At 38.6% G+C, this 25,234-nt stretch overlaps 1 protein-coding gene across 3 annotated transcripts in view; it reads left to right on the top strand.

Annotated features, from left to right (window-relative positions):
• Cadps2 (calcium dependent secretion activator 2) overlaps nt 1-25,234 on the top strand; it is a 454,722-nt gene that overhangs the window by 285,384 nt on the left and 144,104 nt on the right. For all 3 annotated transcript variants that reach the window (XM_042695976.1, XM_042695975.1, XM_042695977.1), the window contains exons 9-11: nt 2,148-2,214; nt 23,843-23,951; nt 24,570-24,770. In XM_042695976.1, coding sequence (XP_042551910.1) covers nt 2,148-2,214; nt 23,843-23,951; nt 24,570-24,770 — 377 coding nt within the window. The remainder of the gene's footprint in view (nt 1-2,147; nt 2,215-23,842; nt 23,952-24,569; nt 24,771-25,234) is intronic.

The following is a 25,234-nucleotide window of genomic DNA, read 5'->3' as shown; positions in this document are numbered from 1 at the left end:
AGTGAAGGCATCCTGAGAGGAATTCACAGTTGCTATACAATGAATTCTTGACTGCATTCTTCTTCCCTGCCCCCTTTCATTTGTCTACCCCTCTCCTCTTGGTCTCAGCACCCCCTCTTGGATGTACCTGTTTCCTGGTGTTGATTTTGTTGGACTTTGACCTAGTCTTTCTAAAAGATTGTGTTCAGTGAACTCATTTGTAACCACTTGCACGTGGCCCGTCCCAACAGTAATAACTTCGAGATTTACAGGTCCATTCTATCTACCACAAGTGAGGGAAAACACGCAACTTTTGTTTCTCTGGGTCTGAATTTATGAATCATAAAGGATATGGAAGGCAAATTTTAAATCTCTCACAACTATATTACTCAAATATACTGTTACTAACATTTGGAAATATTTTTCCATATGGCCTTTATATAAATTCCAGATTATTAAGTATGGGAGTTGTATTGAATTTTTACCTCTTTTTCCCCCTCACATAACATTATGTAATGAAAAATTTCTCCATTTTCCAAAATGTATTTAAAGCCTGGCTGAAAAGATATTTTATTTTAAAATCAGACCTATATTTTCACTTTTGAAGAAGATATGTATCTGGTTTCATGATGTAACTTCAAGAGCTCTTTCCTCAATGAGCTTATCTTGATTACTTTTTCATTTTACTTTGCTGGGTAATTCAGTGTATTTTATATATATATATATACATATATATATATGTATGTATATGTATATAGTCATTAACAGACATTCTGAGTCAGGTGCTGGTGGCTCATGCCTGTAATCCTATCTACTCAGGAGGCTGAGATCTAAGGATTACAGTTTGAAGCCAGCATAGGCAGGAGAGTCCCATGAGAGAATTTTGCCTCTAAGTAGCCACTCAAAAACCAGAAATAAAGCTGTGGTTCTAAGGGGTAGTACGCTAGCCTTAGGCAAAATAGCTCAGAAACAGCATCCAGGCCCTGAGTTCAAGCTCCACAAAAGACAAAAGAAAGAAAGAAAGAAAAAGCCACAGCCATTGTGTTCTCAAATGATTGACCACATTAGTCACTTCAATTCAAATTATACTTGTTGATACAGAATTAAGAATCATGGCTGGCATGATGGCTCACATCTGTAACCCCAGCTACTTGGGAGGCTTAAGCAAGATAATTTCAGACAGGAGGACCCAATCTCAACTAATAAAAAGACAGGGTATGGTAGTATGTGCCACTCATCCCACTGTATAGAAAATATAAATAAAAGAATCGTGGTTCAGGGCTGGGAAGGTGGCTCAGTGGTAGAGCGCTTGCCTTGCATGCCAGAGGCCCTGGGTTCAATTCCTCAGCACCACATAAGAAAAAAGAAAAAAGCTGGAAGTGGCGCTGTGGCTCAAGTGGTAGAGCGCTAGCCTTGAGCTGAAGAGCTGAGGGACAGCGCCCAGGCCCAGAGTTCAGGCCCCACGACCGGACCCAAAAAAAAAAAAAAGAATCGTGGTTCATGCCGGTCCTGGGGAAAAGAACTATTTGAAAAGTAATGAAAGCAAAAAGTGTTGAGGTTGTGATTCAGGTAGCAAGAGTGCAGCAAGCATGCAGCCCTAAGTTTAAATCCCAGCACCCCCAAAAGAAAAAAAAATCAAAGCCATGGCATGAGAGGCTTCCCTAAGTCAGAGAGATTCTAAGGTGATGTTCTGCAGGGCCCTTGGAAATGAGCAAATCCAGTGCTGACAGGTGACAGGGCCAGGAGTGGAGCTGGCATTGGTGCAGGCATGTCTTGTGGCCACCTAGCTATTCACTCTGTGACTGGCTCTTCCTCAGGAGACTCTCCTCAGCTCTGTCGTCTAAGAACTAAAGCATTCCGTATCATGCCCGCTGTGATCTTCCTCAAGAGGGGAGGATACGAATATAATTCCAACTGGTTGTTTGATTATCTTTTCTAACTGCTACTTCACTTGATTTGTGGTAGGACTGACAAATGGATAAGCCACCTAAACCAATTTGTTTTCAAGAACTTAGAATAACACTCAGTCACTTTGTCACACAGAACCTGCAGGTTACCTCAGTTCCAAATAAACTCAATTTGTTCTTTACCCGGCAAATGTGACCCTATAGAACCACAAAAGTATCTATTTTATGTAAAGTGTTATTTTTGCTTGTCTTTCTTACCAGATATCTCTATGCCCTTGGGCAGAAGGTTTGGAAAAGATGGAAAAAACGTTACTTTGTTCTTGTCCAGGTCAGTCACTTCTTTTTCTTCCTGTTTCTTCTTTTTCTTCACTCAAAGACAATGATTCTCAAATATATATTTGTCTGGGTTACATTGATCAAGTTCCCATAGTTGAAATGGAAATGACATAATTTCAAATACTTTATCTTAAAAATAAAACATTTTACTTCAAATAAACTAAACTTTACATACTAAATAAACATGTTATTTGAAATACCTGTTCACTCCTGGAAACCAATTAGTGAAGCGATTATTGTTTTTTGGCTTTTGTATCTTTCTCTACATGGTGTGGTGCAATAGAATGTAGCTCTGTTTTTTTCTCCTGTTGGCTTTTGTGTTCACCCTTTTACAAAATCAGATGAAATGTAGTCTCTGGAAAGCTCCACTCAACACTCATGAGAGAATAAGTGTGAAAAAGGCAAAAAACCTTCTGAATATTGTGGTAAAATAGTTTTGACCTCGAAGACCCACTGAAAGGATTGTAGATCCTGAGACAATTCCATGCACACAGCAGCAGCATCCTGATATTCCATAACTAGATATTATCCATTTAATTCCTCATTTGGACAGATATGCCATATTACTTATTCACAGAAATATGTTTTTAAATTAACTTGACAGCTATTTGTTAGGGACTGAATTTTGCACCTGAGAAGCTTATTGGAATATATGTTTGGAGAACTTGTTAAAATTGCACATAAGCTTTGATCCTAAATTATACTCATTCAGTTAAAATATATATGTTTGAAACATAATGCTCTAAGCATTAGTCATTCTATGCCAAGGTGGAAATACAGAAACAGAGTCTCACTCTTGGAATTCTTAACACAACACAGTCTGTAGAATCTCATTGATTCCTACTACACATTAAGCAAGCTTAACTGGGCTGGTCAGAAATGACATGGTGAAATGTCCGGAAAGGGATGCTAACATTTGCTATCTTCCAGAGATGTAGCCATCCATCAATTCTTGGATAAAATTACTTTATTGATGTCTCATAATAACATGGCATCTTCATGAAAAGTGTAAAATTTCAGTCAAAAATAATTTTGTCAACATGGCAGAGAGACAGTCTATTTTTTCTTCACTAACAATCAAAAGTATATGCACAGAAAGAGAGAGAGAGATCATTTATGGATATAAAGTTTTAAGCTTTAAGTCAAGTTACCCTGTTCAAAGTTCTCAGTGATCTGCCTTCCAAATCCTATACCCACAAGAATTTGACACAAGAATTTAAATGCATTTACAGAGCAATTTAATTGTTATTTTTCTGGTTATTTTAATTCCTATCTTGTTTATTTTAGTCCTTTCTTGGTTTGACAAATTTGCGCTAGTGATAATGTCTTTGTCAGATCCTTGTGAGCCATTTGACTGATTTTTTTATAGAAGCAAAATCTTAATTTTTAGTTAATTTCATGCATTTAGTAGAGAATGTTACTGGGTGAAACTAGTTTGGGAGCAGACTTAGCTAATTCATAGTAAACAGAGTTTAGTAGTGGAGGTTGTGTGTGTGTGTGTGTGTGTGTGTGTGTGTGTGTGTGTGTGTGTGTGTGTGTGTGTGTGTGTGTTAGGTTAATCCAGTAACCATAAATGTTTAAAAGATCATTTGAATTTATCACTATGTTTTAAATATCTTAATAGAGAGCCTAAGTCTGCAAAACTTGCAAAATATCTGTGGGCTGAAAAAATTCTAATATATGGATTGTTTTCAGTATTGATAACAATCTGATAACTGAAAGATAGGTTTCTTAGACCAGTATTGAGAGGTTATAGGGAATTTTGTGCTTTTTACCAGGTAAGATTTAAGGTCATCTTTGCTCCTTATCTTCCTTTCAAGCACATGATCTCAAAAGTCAAAAGTTACAGCACCAACAGGAATACTTTGATTATCACTCACTAGAGTTTAGAAATGACAGAAGGAATTAGAGTACATTGAGATCACAAATTGATCTGTCTTTAGGGAAGATTAACTGTGAAACCGGAAAATCTGCAGATAACTAAAATATGAATTTGACATTTTAAAAGGGAAAATCCAATTTAAATCAAAGTAGGTGGTAAGCCCATATGCTCCATAATTGAAATTTAGGGGAAAAAATACCACCATGAGCATAACAAATTTGGATTTATTCTATGTATAACATTATCTTTAAAGTCATATCAATATGTATTACACACAATATAGGTGCATATGTAGACTCCTAGTCACACAGAGAACCCCATATTCAAAACCCCAAAGGTTTGGAAATATACATGCCAACACTGACAACTTGTTGAAGTTTCAAACACAATTGAATCTTCTTTTTCAATTCCAACTGTAATGGAAAGACAAATTGAATGCTTTTACTTCAAAATCAAGATGGATATATATGGAGATTCAATGAGAATGACCTATTGGGAGGAATCGGGTAGTTTTTATTAGTATTTTTAAAGACAGCTCTTGTTCTATCCACACACAGCTTGTAGGTCCATACCTGCAGGCTGCATTATTGAAAGGTGAAGGAGTCATTATTCCTAGGGAGGACAGTATGCCCCGCTGTGTCTGCTGCTGCCATCGGCAGAATGGTGCTCTGGTGATAATGTGAATCTCATCACCACTTGTGAGTGTGGATTATATGAGCGATATAACTGGAGACCCAGACATCAGCCAGGAATTTATAGTCATAAAAATTGACTGAGAGTCCAGTTTGGCCAGCTGCAAAGTCATTGTTCGAAGTGAACACTCGAGGAGCCTCTGAGGTGAAAAGACTTTCCCAAGACTCATATAAACATTGGAATTGGAGGCACAAATGTCTATTTGAATTAGAGTCAAAATATGAGAAAGTAAATCATTTGTTCAAGTTAGGTACTTGTGGCGTTTCCTAATAAGATTAGTTTTGCATTCTCATTTAGGGTCTTTACAGTTATAATAATAAATAAGTTAATATTTTCTAAGAGACCATATTTTTAATGAACATAAATTTTGGGTTAAATCAAACTAGAACAGTCATTTTTTAAAAGCATACTGGAAGTCTTAACAAAATTATACTTACCCAGATTTTTTTCATATTAAGTTTAGGTAGTTGAGACTTAGTATCATTGGTATAAAAGATGTATGAAACTAGTCATTATAATAAAAGTATTTGGTAGCTTTAAATTTTTATTTATGGTTTAACCAAATGTAATGATCTCTTCTGTATTCTGCTAACACCTATTCAAATTACTATATATATATATATATATATATATATATATATATGTCAAGTATTATATATTCTGCAATATAGCCAAAAATCTTTTTATTATTATATTTTTATTATCTTAAGCAGTTGTACAAAGGAGTTCCCATTCAACAAATCAGCTTATGAGTGCAATGCAGCTTGATCAATGCTCCCTCTTTCATTTTCCCTATCTCTTCCAACCCAACCCATCCCCCAACCCAACCTACCCTTTCAATTTTCCTAGTTTCAGAGGAAAATTAAATACTACGACTGCAAAAATTCTGAAGCACTTAAACAGTAACATAATCATTTCTACCTGTAACCTGGTATTTTTTAAGCAATTACTTTGTGGCACACATTTATGTAAAGCATTTTTAAAGCAGGACTTATTTAACACTGTTTAACCATAAGTGTTATTGTGATCCTCCTTGAACAACTAAGAATTATATAATTTTCCTAGGATTCATTTACCATAGGTTAGAGTCAAGCCAATCCAGCTCTGTTGACTATAGACGCAAAGCTCTTATTTCCTCTTGACTGATTAATGTGAACACTACCATGAAGAAAGCCACACAGATGAATAATCGCTGTGGATCATTCAGATCATAACATGCAAAGCAATGTTGCTACATTAGAGAAATAGCCAGGGAGTGATGGCATGAAGAGCCCTCTGCTCAAGATGGCCACTTCCTGCATGACATGCCTAGAAACTGAAGTAGTATGTTGTTTTGGCCCTGTATCAAGTGTTCCCTGCTTGTTGTCAGTGTGTCAGAATCATGACTTGAAGTTGGTACAAACAACAGCAGGCTCTCAAGACAAAATGTTAATTACATATCAGCTGAGTTGGCACAGGATGTAAACAGTCAGCCATGCCACTGCCACTGAGTGATCTGTGCATGCTGCAGACATATGAGCGCTGTTAGCAAGATGCCCTCAGGATTTGCCTTGAACATAAAGGAATGGCTGCCTCTGCCTTATTGGTTTCTGAAAGTTCCAGCACTCGTGCAGGTCCATTGAGGCAGAGCAGACTCCTGTGTCACTATACCATTTCCTGCATGCAGAATGTGAAGTCAGTTTATAGGGATCAAGGTTAGTTTGGGACATCAGCTGATGTTTGTTCTGAACAGTAGGATAGTAGGAAGTAAATAAACACACTTCTGTCACATCAAGAAAATAATATGATTTGCATTTTTCTTATGGCCAGAGATATTGAGCATTTCTTCAGGTATCGGCCATTTTTATTTCCTCTCCAAAGAAATCTCTAATGGGGTGGTTCTTTCTTTGAGGATTTGCTTTTGAGGGGTTTAATTCCTGGAGCTCTAAATATATTTTTGATATAAGGCCCTTGTCTGTTGTATGGCTAGTGAAGATGTCCCAATCTGTGGGCTTTCTATTGATCTTGCTAGCTATGAGTTTTGCCACGCAGAAGCTGTTTGTCTAGCCTTTCTTTGATTTCTTGTGATTCTGGATTTTTATTTAGGAAGTTTCAACCTGTGCCAAGGAGCCCTAGTGTTTCCCCTAACCCTTCCTGTAATATTTTCAAGGTGTCTGCTCTTACCTTGAAGTCTTTGATCCATTTGGAATTGATTCTGGTGTAGGGTGATATATAACAAATCTAACTTTTCTATACGTGTATAGCCAATTCTGCCAGCACCATTTGTTGAAATATATCTGTACCCCCGTCTGTACATCACCTTTACAATAAAATAAAATAAAAATCTTAAAAAAAGAAAATCACATGACAGTGGCTTTGTATCTATATGTTTTAATTTGATTAGTGTAGTCTATTATCAAGCCATACAGTTTTATAGTAGAAAATGAAATGGCTCTCCCCAATCTTCCGACCCCGGTACTGGGCCTTATTCCCTTTTTACTCTCAAAAATATCTGAGTCGCCAAGACCAAAATTTGTGTCATTATATGAGTGTGCACAGATACTCTTCTATCCTTCCTAATGGAACCATTCCATACTTCTGTAATTTTTCATTGGTCATGTGTTTTTTCCAGATAATTGTATATTAAGTCTCTTTTTACCTAGTGGAAAAGAAATTTGATTTTTTTTGTTTTGCTTACAGAGTTTCTTTTGGAGCAAAACAATATGAAAATTTAATTTTTATTTTAGATTCAATTTTAGAATAGCCTTTTTCTTTGCAATAGCAGATTTTGTTATTTTTCTTTCCTTATCTTTTTTTGAGACAGTCTCTCTTTGTATCCCAGGATGCCCCAGAACTTCCATCCTCTAGTGCTGAGATTACAGGTGTGTGCCAACCAGTAGATAATTGGGTTTCTCACAGAAAAAAATAAATGATAATGATGGCTATCATAACTTGTATGATTTGCTAGTGATAATAAAAAAAACTCCTGAAAAATACTCTACAGTGAGCCTTTACTTATATCTCAAAAGCTAACATTATAAAAGGAAATAATGTGGAATAGGAGTAGGTCTGAATTTTTAGTAAGGGCAGTTGTATACTGATCAGTCACTGTTCCTGATGCAAAAATCTCTCTTGTTTATAGCCAGTGTTCTCTTTAAGAAAAAAATGCTTGTTGGAAAAAATGATAACTGTTCTTATATATCTCATAGTTATAAGAAAGAGAGGCCTATGCCAATTGTCCTATATTAGAAAGTTGGAATTAAATTTATGTAAGCTTAATGTGTTTTGAAAATTGCTTTAAAAGACATTATTTGAAGACTGTGTGTATATATCATCATGTACATGGATGTACTCATACCATTCATCTTCATTCAATCCCCAGCACAAATAATGTGCCTGCCATAGAATTAATACTGACTACATATTTATTTTCTAACAAATTAGCATCTCTCCTTTAATTTGGGTCCCTGTCAAACTTCTGTACAAACCAGTAATGTACTTACATGTGAACATACTCAAAGAAAACGTAGGTGTGCCATCTCTGATTTCTATTTTACCTTACCTCCATGTCATCAGAAAATATTTTGATCTTATAGCCACAGCAGTGCATTATTGATATTTACTTCTCTTCTTCTCTGATTACAGGCTGGTTGAAGCCACCGCTGTCTTCCCATAGAACGCTGCAGTAGCAGCATCATACGAGCGTTCCACACCCCACACCTAGTCCAACACTCTCCTAACACCAATAGCCAGAATATATTCAAAGCACAACACATTGTAACAATTTTCACAAAAATCCTTCCAGCAATTTCCTGTTGCCCTTAGAATAGCCAATAGACACCACTTAGAGAAGACCCTGTATACTCTGGCCCTAAGCCTTCCTATCACTAAGAAGCATCTATTCACCTCTAAACTTCTGATCTACATTATGTGCAGTGCTTGTACTTGGTTTACTCATGGAGCTACTCATGGAGCCGCCACCCCCCACCCATACACACACACTTGTAGTTTTTTGCTAGTTTTTTCAAAATGAGTCTTTTTATTTAATTAAATATTTTTTTATTTTTTTATTGAAAGTAGAAGAGTTACAGTTACAAAATTCAGGCAAAGAGTACATTTCCTTTGGGATGATGGTCCCCTATCCTTCCCTTGCTCTCTCCCAGTTTTTCCCTCTGCTCCCACCCCCAAGTTGATAGTTCATTTTCAACATAGTGTCCAGTGAGTAGCATTGCTGTATTTGTTGAGCTTTTGTCCCTCCATTTCTGTGCCTCCTCTTAGGGAAATAAGTTCAGAGTCTTACAAGACTTTGATGTGTTGGTTGGCTTTGAACCTTAGTCCTCAGATCTCAGATTCATGAATAGCTGGGATTACAGGTGTGAGTCATCAGCATCTGGCCATATTTGGTTTCAAATATCCAGAATTCCGATTCAGATGATGTTTTTATTGATGCCTTTATATGTTTCTCCCTATTCTTCCTCGAGTGTATGCCACCCCATTAAAATAATGTTGTTATCCTCCTTCTAGTCTGTTTACCATGCCCTGGTACCTAGGTTAAGAGCTAGCTACATACTTGCTAAGTAATGAATATATGCAGATCACCTGAAGCATATTTTTATAAACATCACTTTTCCATTCTTTAACTTGTACAGTGATTGCTGGATCTTTCTTATACCATTTGATCAAGATAGTTAATAATAAATATGTATTCCTTTCAGATATTTCAGAGTCTTGAAGATATGTTCATTTTTGTTGATTAAATTAAGATCTTGAATAAAAAAAAAAAAACACAAAACCTCCAACAGCACCTTTGGCCTCTGCCAAGAACATTTCCAGCTAAGGATTTTAAAAGCCTTAATCTTTACTGAAATTAGATGTTGGCAGTTGCTAAGCTGCCAGCTGTTAACATGATCCCTGCAGTCGGAATATGACATACAAATTTGAAAGCTGTGGTCTCTTAAGATCTCATAGCTAGCACTTACATGCGTGGAAATGGACAGGTGTCGAACAGGTTGTCAGTTGAGAACAAAATGGGAGATTTTCTATACCAGATGCAGGTACCTTGTAGGACCACACCAGCGGAAGTTAAGGTACCCTGTGGGAAGGAGTGATGCTGAGAAGGAATTTAATGATGTCCTCAGCTGTCCCCAGTTCTCAGCAAATCTATGCTTCATGGAGTTACTAAGAGTAGACTGGTCAAGAATATTCAATATTTATGATTTTGTTGCACTTTCTATCAGAGATTTTTCAATGTCTTTCTAGAAATGTGTATAAGCTTTGTTCAGTAATACAAAAAGGAAGTCTGTGCATGAAAGTTAATCCTGGATCAGAGCTGGCCAGGCCACCTGTTTGGGTAATTCCCTGGCACATAGTGGTGTTGGTGATCAAGTGAAGGCAGTAGGATTTCCCCTAACAGGAGCCCAGGGTGCAGGGTAAGCCTTTAGTTCCTATACGTAATCTTTCAGCAGCATACTTCAGCTATTACTGTCAACTGACTGCACAGAGTACAATGTCCCCAGATCAAGCACTGTCTGGACACCAGCTAGCAAACAGGAGCTACAAGAAGGTAACATTGTACAAAAAGATTCACCCAGTTTTACACTGTGAGTGATTTTTAGAATCAGTCTTGGGAATGTAAGTTAGCAAGACCTTGAAAAAGAAACTAGGTTCTCTTGGAGATGCTTGAGGAATCAAAAGAAGAATGAAATATGGTGTCATTTAAGGAAACAATGAAAATCAGTGAGTTAGAACAATCATATTAATAGAAAGTTGCCCCTGGAACCCATGTATTACAAGGGCCAGATTACACTTCTTTTAGTTGTTTCAGGAGTCAGGTGACAGTTGAGCATCAGTGATAGCTCTGTTTCTCGTCAGTGGTGTTTTGTTACTCTCCCATCTGTACTTTATATTCTGAGGCGTTAAAATAAACAAGATTTTAAAAATAGTTCCCACTATAATAAAGAACGATACTTACATATTTATGGAATCTCTACAGATTCAAGATAGAAAATTTCTTTGAAGAATATACACATTTTAATAATACTAATTCTTCTAAAACAAAAGAGGTATCTTCCCCTTTGCATTTCCTTGATCTCTTTTGTCAATGTTGAGTAGGTTTTGTTGCAAAAATAAATTACGCACATTTTATCCCAATGTAGTTTATATTTTTACTGTTGTTACTGTAAACTCTATTTTAAAAAATACTTTATGCAGTTTAGTCATTATTGATGTATAGAGAGAAATTTTACTTATTTTGTGTTATCTTTGTATCCTATAACTTACTGGATTGATTTATTGGTTTAACCAGTGTTCTAATAGGCTCTGTAGGGTTTTCTATATGTACTATGTCATCTGTAAGCACAGACAATTTAACTTCTTCATTTCTTTCATGGAAGATGCCTTATATTTCTTTATTTTCCTAGTTGGTCTTCTTAGGACTTGCCAACCTATACTGGACACAAGTGGTGAATGTGGACTTCCTTGTCTTATTCTAGAGCTTCCCCTTCTTTCTTCCTGGTTCTGGGACTTAAATTCTGCCTTGAACGCTCATTGAGCATTTTTTTGTATATGGCTGGCACCTTATCACTTGGACCATGCTTCCAGCCTGGCTTTTTGCCGGATAATTGGGGACAAGAGTCATATGGAATTTTCTGCCCAGGCTGACTTTGAACCTCATTCTCCTGAGTATCTAGTATTACAGGTGTGAGCCACTTACACCCAATTTTATCCAGAACTTTTAAAGCAAATATACAATATCAATTTCTTTTAAAAGAACCAATTACTAGGCAATAGAGTAGGTCTAAATAGTTCTTTGATGAGTAATCTTAGTTGTCATTGCGTTTCAATACTTAAGTACTGAGGCAAAGCACACTTCTAAATGTGTCTGTGAGAGCATTTCCAGGGGTGATCAACTAAAAAGAGGGAAGACCTACTGGCCCTTGGTGATGTGAGCAACACCATCCCATAAACACCAGCTCAATGCAATAGAAAGAAGGCGAGTCTGCTAGTGTACACGTTTTCTCTTCATCCTGTGTGTGTATGTGTGTGTGTGCATGCGCGTGTGCGCTCTCTTTTTCCCTCCACACAAAATTTTAGCTATTCTAGTCTGCCTTGCTCTCCCTACTATGATAGACTGAAACGTATAGACCCTAACCTAAAGTAAATCTTTTCTCCCTTAAATCCTTTTTATAAAAAATTTATTGTCAAGGTGATGTACAGAGGGGTTACAGTTACATAAATAAGGTAGTGATTACATTTCTTGACTAATTTGTTACCCCTTCCCTCATTTTTCTCCCTTTTTCCCTCCCTCCCAATCAAACCCACCCCCAAGTAATAGAGATTATTTCCAACATATTGGATCGCTGTTGCATAGGTTCCCCCTTTGTCCTTTTTCTCACCATTTTGTTGTTCCCCTTCCCTTCCCTAGTTCAGATAAACATATATACAATACCCAGGGTACCAAATCAAATACAGTGACAAGAGATAAACCATAGGGAGAAAAAAAACACAAAAGAAAAAGAAATCACATAGTACATTAAAAACAACAACAAAGAAAAACCTCTTGTGTCTTAGAGTTCATTTCTCTTAGCATCATTATATGTCCATAAGTGCACAGCTGTTGAGCTATTCTGTTCATCTGCTAAGGTTATCCTAGATATATACTAATTATAACAAATAAGGAAGACCATGGGACACATGTTTCTTTGGGTCTGGCTTACTTCACTTAATATGACCCATTAATAAGTGGACTGAATACTTAAAGAGAGATTTCTCTGAAGAAGAAATAAGAATGGCCAATAGATATAAGAAGAATTGTTCAATATTTCTGGCCATAAAAGAAATGCTAATCAAAACAACAAGATTCCACTTAACCTGAGTTAGAATGGCCATAATCAAGAAATCTAATAACAACAGATGCTGGGGGGATGTGGCCAAAAGGGAATGCTACTACATTGTTGGTAGGAGTGTAAACTTGTTCAACCTCTCTGGAAAGCAGTATGGAAGTTCCTCAAAAGACTACACATAGAACTCCCCTAAAACCCAGAAATCTCACTTCTGGGCATTTACCCAAATGACCACAAACAAGGCCACACTAAAGCTACCAGCACAACTATTTTTTTACCATAGCTAAAATACTGATCCAACCCATATGCTCCTCAGTAAATGAATGGATCAAGAAAATGTGGTATATACACCTACATATGTATATATATTGCTTAAATATTTAGTCACCATGAACTAAAACTGATCATGTGGGCCCAAAGACTTCCGAAGTGTCTGTGAGAGGAATTTGGAAGATACAGGTTTGAAGATACAGGTCAAAGAAGTCCCAGTATTTTGTCACAGAGTTCATTAGGTAATTCTGGTGGGAGCTCGGAAATTGAAGATATTGATAGTTACGTAGTCAACAAAGACAGTTTTCATGAAGTTTCATATAGGAAAAGCGGCTCTATTTAGGAATGGTGCTATTCGTGTTACATTATAGTGAAGAGTTTCTCTAGAATTTATCCATGCCCTGAAACTTGAGGTAAAATGAACTTGAAGGTGATGGACTAATAAATTTGGTAAAGGAAATTTAGGCAGCACATTAGTCAAATGTGACACGCATTTTGCTGGATGCTTTTGACTAAGCTTATAGTGGGAATTGTGAGCCAAAAAAGCATAGTCGAAAGACTTGAAAATATGGCAGTGTGTCCAGAAAAATAAATAAATAAAGGCAAGAGGGCCTGCTGAAGGGATTAGGCCATTAAAAGGAAATCACAGAAGGAAGTTCATTTTGATAAATATTATTTATCATAGCTGTTGACCCTTTGTGTTTCTCTCCTAAGAATATCCTTTGGTCTCACTGTGTATGAATGTCTAGAGACCTCTTTGTTGCTTTCTTTGTTTTCTTACCTCTTGTCTTTTCTATTAGTTTATCTGTCTTTGGGAGGGAAGAGAGAGGACATACAGAAAGGGTGGGAAAGGGGTGAACAAATGCAACAGTGATACTCACTAGAATATGTTGAGAATGAGATATACAATTTGTGGGTGGGGTCAGAAAGAGGAAAAACAGGAAGAAAGTGTGGAAAGGTGTGACACTGTTCAAAGACAAATGTACTCATTACCTGACTTTAACTGTAATCCCTTTACAATAACAATAATCATATTATGAATTATTTAAGAAAAAAAGAAATGATACACTCGAAGATGGCGACGGGGCAGTAGGGAAACGCCACAGCTCTCTCCAACCAAAAAGAGAGTTCGAGTTCCAACCTTTAATCTCCCCAAGAGACCGACAACAACAAAAAGACGAACACTCAGAGAAAAACCAGAGGTGGAAAATAACAAAAAAAGAAAGAGAGGAAAAGAAGAATTTCAGAACAGAGAAGAGCGAAGACCCCTCCCCCAACCTTTACTGGCCGCGCGGCAGTGCGCCAAGCCGCCGGCCAGCCGGCCCGGCAGGGGCTGCCGGAGCCACAGAGACACAGGGGGCTGCTTGCAGATCACCAGGTACCGGATTGCAGAACAGCAGATCGCCAGGAACAGAGAAACCTACCAGCCGGGAGTCTCCAGGAGGATCCCACCCCACCCATCACTCTCCACCGGAGCGGAGAGGCTCCATCCCGCCAAAGCCGCCCGGCACCAGCAGCGCCACAAAGGGACCTGTCGCGATCGCAACGACCCGGCGGGGGGCCGCCCAACCCAGCCCGCAACCACCCCAACTGAACTCGGACTGCAACAACAACTGACGGACTGCAACAACAACTGACGACCTACAGGGTGAGTACCCATCAGGGGACAGGGATCCATCAAGGGAGACCAGAGCTGGAGGGAATCCCCAGACCCTGACCTAGACTCCCTACCCCAACACCCGGACCACAGGACCCACTAAAACTGGGAACTGTTCGAGAGCCCCACCAGCCGGTGGAGCACACTCTGCTGGCCAGGCCAGAGCAAGAGCGCCCCGGGAAGGGAGCTTAAATGCTCAAGCCAGGAACAGTGCCCCTGGGTCAAGACTACCAACAGTAGAAGAAATTTGAACTGTGCCCTCCAGGCTGCATAACCAAGGTGGTATACACATTAGCACAGGCCTAACGAGCGCGCTCCAGGCTGGGGCCGGAACCAGGCCAGGGGACCGGCGCCTGAACAAAGCAAAAAGGGTCAGAAGTGGGGCTGTGGCTCAAATGGTAGGGTGCCAGCCCTGAGCTGAAGAGCTGAGGGACAGCACCCAAACCTAGAGTTCAAGCCCACAACCAGCCCAAAACAAACAAAAACACATCAGGAGCCCATAGCAGACTCCAGTATTTGGGAGAGTGCATCCAGAGCATCTGATCTTCCCAAGAGCACCCGCAGGAGCAAACACAAGCAGTCTAGGCTGCTCAACCCTTCCAAAGGCGGGAATTGCTACAGCAGAGAGCTGAGAATCCTAAGTGAATAGCAGCTGGAAATAGGCTCCCAACAGAATCCAGATCAGACACAGACTCTCTCTACCAATAGAGAATCAGCAACCAAGCAAAGACAGACACACCAAAACAAGATTGAAGAGCAGTCTCCTGAACCCCCATGCGAAAATCACAGAGAAAAATCACAAGGTTTACCACTACCCAGGACAGCAAGCTCACCTCAAAAGCCAGCAGCCACGCAGGGGAGAGCCCCAGTGGGAGCAAAGCAGGAATGGAAGACAAAAACTACATCCAAGGGTTGCTGGAGGCAATGACTCAAGAAATAAAGCGAGAAATGGATCAGAAATTGAAAGAGCACAAGGATGAACTATCAAAAGATATACAGGATATCAAACAAAAATTGGATGCAAAAATAGAAGCTGCACAAACCTCAGTAAGAAGTGAGATAAACGCCAAATTAGAGGTAATGCATACTGATATCACCTCATTGAGAGGTGAGATCAGTACTCTGAGAACCAACATTGAATCCATAAAGGGATCCATTTCCATCATGCAAACCACAATAGAAGCCACGGTCAACAGAGTGAATGAAATGGAAGGTAGAGTGTCAGATACAGAAGACAGAATACACCAACTGGACCAAAAAGTGACAGATATGGAAAAATCACTCAAATTAAACCAAAGGGAAATTCAAGAGCAAGCAGATAATGCTAAAAAATTTAACCTTCGCATAATCGGAGTGGACGAAGGTGAGGAATTCCAGAGCAAGGGAATGCAACACCTATTTAACAAGATAGTCAATGAAAATTCTCCCCACCTCAAAAACGACCATCTTAACTACATCACAAAAGCTTATCGAACACCCAACAAGCAAGATCCCAGGAGAAACACTTCTAGGCACATAATAGTAACAATGATGGATCTGAATAATAAGGAAACAATCCTGCATGCAGCAAAAATGAAGAAGGAGCTATACTACAACGGGAAAAAAATTAGAATCACTGCAGATCTCTCCACACAAACAATGAATGCAAGAAAAGCCTGGGAAAGCACCATACGAGCCCTGAGAGCCAATAACTGCCAACCCAGACTGATATACCCGGCAAAGCTAGCATTCACATTCGATGGAGAACTGAAAACTTTTAATAGCAAAGAAAAACTAAATGAATACATAAACATTAAGCCAGCATTACAAAGAATTCTAAGAGGGGGGACACAACCTGAAGAAAGCAACCAGGAACTGGGACCTGCCCCAAACAGGCATTACTCAAAGTCTAACTGAGCAAGCACAGGAGGAAAGGAAAGAAGAAAAACTTAGGAAAACGGAATGGCAGGGACAACAATGCATCTCTCTATACTTTCTCTTAATATAAATGGGCTGAATTCGCCAATTAAAAGAAAACGAACTGAGGACTGGATCAGAAAACAAGACCCATCCATCTGTTGCCTTCAGGAGACCCACCTCTCAGCCAAACATACAAACAAACTCAGAGTGAAGGGGTGGAAAAGGATCTACCAATCAAATTCCCCCAATAAGAAAGCAGGTGTAGCTATCCTGATATCTGACAAAATAAACTTTTCATTAAAATCAGTACAGAAAGACAAGGACGGACATTACATATTAATAAAGGGAACAATCCAAGAGGAGGATATAACCATCATCAACTTATATGCCCCAAATATCGGTGCACCCAGATATGTTAAACAAATGCTCTCAAACTTACAGAATAAAATAGATCCCAATACGATAATACTAGGAGACTTTAACACGCCACTCTCACCAAAGGACAGGTCTACCAACCAGAGGATTGGCAAAGAAGCTACCGAATTAAGTGAGGCCATACTTCAAGCGGAATTAACTGACATCTACCGAGTATTTCACCCTAAAACAACACAGTACACATTCTTCTCAGCAGCTCATGGAACTTTCTCCAAAATAGACCATATCATAGTTCATTCAAGGAACTTAAGCAAATACAAAGGGATCGACATAATCCCCTGTATCCTATCTGACCACAGTGGAATCAAGCTAGCTCTCAATAACAAAGCATACCGCAGAAATTTCTCTAATACATGGAAATTGAACAGCACACTCCTTAACAAGGCCTGGGTAACAGAAGAGATCAGAGAAGAAATAAAGCATTTCCTAGAACTCAATGAAAATGAAAACACCTCACAAAGAAACTTGTGGGACACAGCAAAAGCAGTCCTGAGGGGCAAATTTATTGCCCTCAGTGCCCACATCAAGAGAATGGAGACAGACCAAGTAAATAATCTCATGTTGCAACTAAAACAGCTAGAAAAACAAGAAAAAATGGGACCTAAAGCTACTAGACGAAGCCAGATAACCAAATTGAGAGCAGAGATTAACCAATTAGAAAATCAGAAAACCATAACCAAAATAAACCAAACAAAAAGCTGGTTCTTTGAAAAAATAAACAAAATTGATGGCCCGTTGGCAAGATTAATTAAAAAAAGAAGAGAGGAAACCCATATTAATAGGATTAGGGATGCCACGGGAAACATCACAACACGTACCCAAGATATCCAAACAATTCTAACAGACTACTTTCAAAAGCTATACTCTCTAAAGGAAGAAAATCTGGCGGAAATGGATGCATTTTTAGAGAAATACAAGTTACCCAAACTGAGCAAAGAAGAAGTTAACCAATTAAATAAGCCAATATCCTATAATGAGATACAGGAAGCTATCAAAAGTCTTCCAACAAAAAAAAGCCCAGGACCAGATGGATTCACAGCAGAATTCTATAAGACCTTTAAAGAAGAACTAATACCCATACTCCTCAAGCTCTTCAGAGAAACAGAGAAGGAGGGAGCTATCCCAAACTCATTCTACGAAGCCAATATCACACTCATCCCCAAACCAGGCAAAGACCCAACCAAAAAGGAGAATTACAGGCCAATCTCCTTGATGAACACAGATGCAAAGATCCTTAACAAGATTCTAGCTAACAGAATCCAGAAACACATAAAAAAAATAATACACTATGATCAGGTAGGCTTCATCCCAGAGACACAGGGATGGTTTAACATACGTAAGTCAATAAATGTAATCCAGCATATCAACAGAGCCAAGGTCAAGAATCACATGATTATCGCCACAGATGCAGAAAAGGCCTTTGATAAAATTCAACATTCATTCATGCTAAAAGCTCTGGAGAAAATAGGAATAGAAGGAACATTTCTAAAAACAATAAAAGCCATTTATGACAGACCAATAGCCAATATTATACTTAATGGGGAAAAGCTACAACCAATCCTCCTAAAAACAGGAACAAGGCAAGGATGTCCACTGTCTCCACTCCTCTTCAACATAGTCCTAGAACCCTTAGCCAGGGCAATAAGGCAAGAAAAAGACATTAAAGGGATCCGCATAGGGAAAGAAGAAGTGAAACTATCCCTTTTTGCAGACGACATGATACTATACCTCCACGATCCCAAAAACTCCATCCCCAAACTTTTAGAAATCATAAGTCACTTCGGCAAAATAGCAGGATACAAAATAAACCCACAAAAATCAGTTGCCTTCCTATACACTGATAACGCACAGGAAGAGAGGGAAATAAAGGGAGCAACCCCATTCACAATAACCTCCCAAAAAATAAAATATTTAGGAATTAACCTAACCAAAGATGTAAAAGAACTATTTAATGAGAACTATAAAAAGTTAAAGAAAGAAATTGCAGAAGACACTAGGAAATGGAAAGACCTCCCATGCTCCTGGATAGGCCGACTTAATATAGTAAAGATGGTGATACTTCCAAAATTAATATACAAATTCAATGCAATTCCTATTAAAATCCCAATGACGTACATCACTGAAATACAGAAAACAGTCCAAAAATTTATATGGAACAACAAAAGACCTAGAATAGCCAAAACAATTCTAGGGGATAAAGACAATATGGGAGGGCTATCCATGCCGAACTTCAAACTCTACTACAGAGCTATAATCACAAAGACAGCATGGTACTGGCACAAAAACAGACCCGAAGACCAATGGAACAGAATAGAAGATCCAGATATAAATCCACAGGCCTACAGCCAGCTGATATTCGACAAAGGAGCCAAAGACATACAATGGAAGAAACACAGCCTCTTCAACCGCTGGTGCTGGGAAAACTGGGCAGCCACATGCAGAAAACTAAAAGTGGACCCCAGCCTATCACCATGCACCAACATCAACTCAAAATGGATTAAAGACCTTAACATTAAACCTGAATCTCTGAAACTACTGCAGGACAGAGTAGGAGAGACACTTGAACTAATAGGCACAGGAAGGAACTTCCTGAACAGAGTCCCAGGGTCACAACAAGTTGGAGAGAGACTCGACAAATGGGACTACCTTAAAATAAAAAGCTTCTGCACAGCTAAATCTATCGCAACTAAGCTAGAAAGACAACCAACTAATTGGGAAAAAATATTTACCAGCAATATATCAGACAAGGGGTTAACATCCTGTATATACAGGGAACTCAAGAAACTAATCCCTCCCAAACCTAACAAACCAATTACTAAATGGGCAAGGGAACTAAAGAGGGACTTCTCAAATGAAGAAATAAAAATGGCAAAGAAACACATGAGGAAATGTTCATCATCCTTGGTGGTGAAGGAAATGCAAATAAAGACAACCCTGAGATACCACCTTACCCCAGTCAGAATGTCCCACATCCACAAATTAGCCAACGACAAATGCTGGAGGGGATGTGGAGAAAGAGGAACCCTATTACACTGCTGGTGGGAATGTACACTTATACAACCACTTTGGAAAGCAGTCTGGAGGGTCCTTAGAAAGCTAAAGATTGACCTCCCTTACGACCCAGTCATACCACTTCTAGGCATCTACCCTGAACAACAGGAACCAATATACAAGGACACGTGCACCTCCATGTTTATTGCAGCACTGTTCGCAATAGCTAGGATATGGAAACAACCTAGGTGCCCCACCACAGATGAATGGATCCAAAAATTGTGGTATCTATACACAATGGAATATTATGCAGCCATTAGAAATGACAAAATAATGGCATTTGCAGGGAAATGGATGGAGCTAGAAGGAATCATGTTGAGCGAGGTAAGCCAAGAACGAAGAGACAAACGGTACATGGTCTCCCTCATAAGTGGATGCTAAATCCAAAAGGTTAGTGATACGACAAAACTAACAGGACTTAAGAAACAAAGAACTCCCGCTCATCTGGTTGAACCACTACTAAATATCCTCATGCTGCTGATCACAAATATGGTATATAACATGTGAACACTGTTATATATTACAGACTGTGGTAGACAATTTGCTCCAGGGAAGTTAGAATGAACCTGTGACTTTGAAATTATGTAATCATTTAATCACAATCAAAAAAAAAAAAAAAAAAAAAAAAAAGAACCTCGGGGAAGGGAGGGAGGGAGGGGATGGTAGGGGGAAAACAATGGAGGGGGTAACAATGTTCAAGAGGAAGTGTACTCATAACCTCACTCATGTAACTGTGACCCTCTGTATAGTAGCTTTACAATAAAAAAAAAAAAAAAGAAAAAAAAAAAAAAAAAAAAAAAAAAGAAATCACATACTTTTCACGAAAACAATAGGACATATCCCTGGAGGGTATCTCAGGAATTGGCTTGTTCACCCATTGCAGGCACAGGGGTGTGAAATGTAAACTGATAAAGACTTTCTCTGAAAAAGAAGAGGAAAGCTCACAGGACTAATCAACATAAGGGAATATTCTCAGCCCCACTGGCCATAGAAATTATAAACCTAAAGAACAGTAAGATATTGTTGCCCACACATTGAAATTGGCAAAAATACATAAAGATTGAAAGCACCAGGCTTTGCAAAGATAAGTGATACCAAAAGCTCTCATGTTCCATCAAACTGTAGGGCACAGATATTCAGGATAATACATTATTGAACTTTTTCTGGGGATTGAACTAAGGTACTTATACTGGCTATGCAAATGCTTTACCATTTGAGTCTTGTGCCCAAACCAGAAAATTAGCTCCTCGTTAGAATAGTGCACTGTTGTTTATCCTGTACCATTGCACCTCTACCATTAGCTCCCCCTCCACAACAACAACAAAAAAGACACATGTATAAAGAGGCTTTCTTTTCCTGTAAAACGAAGGACTAAATCCAGGGCCTTGTGCATGCTAGTCAAGCATCCTGCCAGTGAGTCTTAGTCCTAGCTCCCACAATCAGGTATTTTGACAGAAGGAAACTGGAACCTTATGGGAGCTGGTAGCATCCATTTGTCAGCCTTATGCTTTCATGACGGAGAAGTGCATTCATCATTCACCTGTAAAATGAGGAAAGAGAAGGAAAAGAAATGTAGTAGGAATGAGCATTAAGAGGCATCCGTGTTGCTTTTTCCAATAAAACTTAATGTTTTCATTTTAATAGCTTTATTCTTATTTATCAAAATTCACTCCTATTGTTTTAGAAAAAAGGAAAGAACACTGAAAAATAATTGTAAATCACCTATAATCTTACCACCTAATAATCAGCATTGCAAATACCTTAATATGTACAATGTTTGCCAATGAAAGCCTTTCCTTTTTTTTTTTTTTTTTGTTGGTCATGGGGCCTGAACTCTTGGCCTGAGCGCTGTCTCTCAGCTATTCAGCTCAAGTCTAGTGCCCTACCACTTGAGCCACAGTGCCACTTCTGGCTTTTTCTGCTTATATGGTGCTGAAGAATCGAACCCTTGCCTGATGCATGCAAGGCAAGCACTCTACCACTGAGCCAACTTCCCAGCCCTAGCATTTACTTTTCTTTAACATTGATTTTTGTATGTTATACTTTATCTTAGAAATGTTTGCACCTAAGGAAAAATATCATCTTATTTCTTTTAAGGACTCAGTATTATACTGAATTATACTGTACTGCATGCCATAATGTATTTTAACCAAAGTACTCAAGTATGTCTCCATGCAACATGTTAGTGAGCTCATTATATATACATCTTTGAGCATTTGTCCAGTTGTTTCCTTGGCCTGTGATTTGAGGAGATTTCTCTAGATTAAAAGAATGCATACAAAACAGTACAGCATTTACTACTGGATCAATCCACTTTCTTCAGAGTTCTAACTAGAGGCAATATTTCTTCCTCTCCAGGAAATCTCAATGTGTGTGCTTAAGGGCTTCTGTTCATTAAGTGTAATTCATGTTAATTTTTTTCATAATGGCCTCCCTCAGGGTCTTCTTGAATTAATCTTTGTATCTTGAAAGATATTCTTCTGTTTCTTTAATTTTACTTCATGTTTTAAAATGGAAAGGTGAAATAATTCACATTAATCTATTTCTACAGAATCTGTGTCTTCAGATATTTTGCTTTTAGATGGTTATTAATCCACCAAACATCTCTTTCTCCTGCTGGGAACAGCACCTTTTTCCTTCTTTTTGGGGTGAGCTTCCAAGGGTTTGCCTAACGTAGGATTTGAGCATTCTTTGCTGCCTAGGTGAACTTTTGACTCACACTGAACTGATGGTACTTTCTCTCCCTGGACACAGTATTAGTTCGAATACATTTTAAAGCCCAAGTAAGACTATCAGAGAGGTGAGTTCAGAGCTGTGGGAAGCTGGGGGTGTAGCCAAGTGAGATGTCAGCCCAAGGAAAGAAGCCAGTTAACAGTAGAGGAACTGAGAGGCAGAGTAGACCTTTCCGGGGCTACCACTGGCTTTCTCCACCCTTCCTTTACCATCTCCAGCTTTCCCCACCCATCCCTCTTCTAGTCAGGTGGGCAACATCCAGTTTTTATTCATGTCCACTTTTTAAGGGAAGTTAAAACACTTGTAGTAAGCATGCTTTAATTGTGGTTACATGATTATGTGAGTTTGAGAATACTATTATTGTGCTCAATTTACAATCTGTGTTATCATCCTAAAGGTGTTAAGAAACATTCAAGTAATAGGAGCCAATTTTTCTTTAACCTACTAGTTCCAAACTGACTTTCACCAGAATAGTTCTTTATGGCATTTCTATTAATATTCACAGAAGCTTCATCAGGGAGTCATTGAGTTGGGAAATGCTAGACATATGGAAGGCTTAACTGCACGGTGAAAAATAAAAAGTGCTTTGATCTCTGAAATGTGTTTAACAAATATGGAAATAGAATCATTCATATGCAAACTCTGCATCATATTTTTTATTTGGGAAAGCCAAGTCTCTTTTGGGCAGAATAAGTTTCGAACTCAGGACCTCTTGTTTGCTAAGCAAGAGCTTACCACTGGGCGTACTTCTAACCCTTTTATACATGGCTATTTTTGAGATGGTGTCTTGCTTCCTGCCCAGGCTCATGCCCAGACCATGATCTTTCTGGTTTTGTTTCCTACCATAGCTAGGATATAACAGGCATATGCTAGCATATCCAGCCTCTTCCTCTGAAATGGAGGCTCACCAGTATTTTTTGCTTTGTCTAGCCTGAGCCTGTCAACTTCCTGATCTCAGTTCCCACATAGCTAGGATGACAGATAAATGCCACCATGTCCAGCTTTTGGATAAGAAAGGGTCTCATGTATGCCAGGGCTGACAATCCTCTTGATCTCAGCCTCCTGATTGGCTAGTATTGCAGGCATGAGCCACCGTTGCTGAAGAGTCTTTTGTCAAAGGCACAGCTAAATTTGATCCATTTGAGAAATCTGTAATTTTTTTCCATTTTTCCACAACCAGGTGAGCCAGTACACTTTTGCTATGTGCAGCTATAGAGAAAAGAAGTCTGAACCGCAAGAATTAATGCAGCTTGAAGGCTACACTGTGGATTACACAGATCCCCACTCAGGTAAGTGTAAGCAGAGCCACTTTCCTGGCAGGCATGGAGGCAGAAGGGCTACAGGAAACCTATGTCTTCTCTACTTTAAAGCTCTACTTGATGAGTGGAGGTGCATTTTTCACTCAGATGACTAGGCAGAACACGAACCTTCAAATTATGTCCTTTTGAGGTTATATTTAGTCATGATTTACCTTCTCTGATACTTTAGTACAGAAATGAAATACGTAAAGTGACTGAAATGGAAAAATTATATGAGAACATCAGCAATGTACTTCTATGTATAGATGGTAAATATGCCAGCACATGACATGTCAGAATACGCTATCATTTCTGTAAAGTGTGTTTATTTCGTCTGACAGAGTACCACTGTCTCATGGACTTTGTGTCCCTGAGAACAGGGATGGTTTCTAAGTTGATATAGAAGCTTCATCTGTACTCTGCTTTCCTTTCAAGTTATGGATGGTGGAATCTGTGCTGCTCTTTCCCTTCAAGTTTTGGATGGTGGGTTTGATCCTCAAGAACAAATTAACTAAGCAGCTATTTTCAAATCCATTGATATCCATGAGCCAGTTAGTAAGTCTAAAACTTGACAATTGTGCGCATATTAATACTTTTCTTTTTCCACAGGTCTTCAAGGAGGTCAGATGTTTTTCAATGCTGTTAAAGAAGGAGATACTGTAGTATTTGCCACTGATGATGAACAGGACAGAATATTATGGGTTCAAGCCATGTATCGTGCCACAGGTCAATCTTATAAACCAGTTCCTGCAGTCCAAACCCAGAAGCTAAATCCTAAAGGAGGAACTCTCCATGCAGATGCTCAGCTTTGTAAGTTGTGCTAAAAATAATTTGATTATCAATTAATAACCTTAATAAGATACAAAATTGAGACAAATTTATTTAGTGTTCTAGTTTACATCACTGATTCCTAATTAACTAAAATAGTTCCTATTCATTGTCATAGAATCAGTTATCTAATTTTTACATTCAGCTGGAGAAAAGGACACCTGTGTTTCTAATCATTGATGTGCCAAGCATTGGTATGTTCCTGGGAATCTCAAGAGACATAAGAAAATAATGCAAGACTTCTCAAGTGTTACTCAGTTTGCTGAAATTTCAGCTTACATGTCCTGTAGAAAAACGGCTCGTATTTCAAAATCAGACTTTTATTGATAGGATTCCAGCGCACCAGATGATGAAGAAATCATTTTGTACATTTGTTCTTAACAGTACCCAGTGATAATAGAGCTTTTTTCTGTTGTAGAATGATAGAGTATCATGAATGCCAAGAT

This window comes from Dipodomys spectabilis, unplaced genomic scaffold (assembly GCF_019054845.1).
Source record: "Dipodomys spectabilis isolate Male_0828 unplaced genomic scaffold, ASM1905484v1 ptg000197l, whole genome shotgun sequence".
Lineage (NCBI taxonomy): Eukaryota > Metazoa > Chordata > Mammalia > Rodentia > Heteromyidae > Dipodomys > Dipodomys spectabilis.
This window is presented reverse-complemented; position numbering and strand designations above follow the sequence as displayed.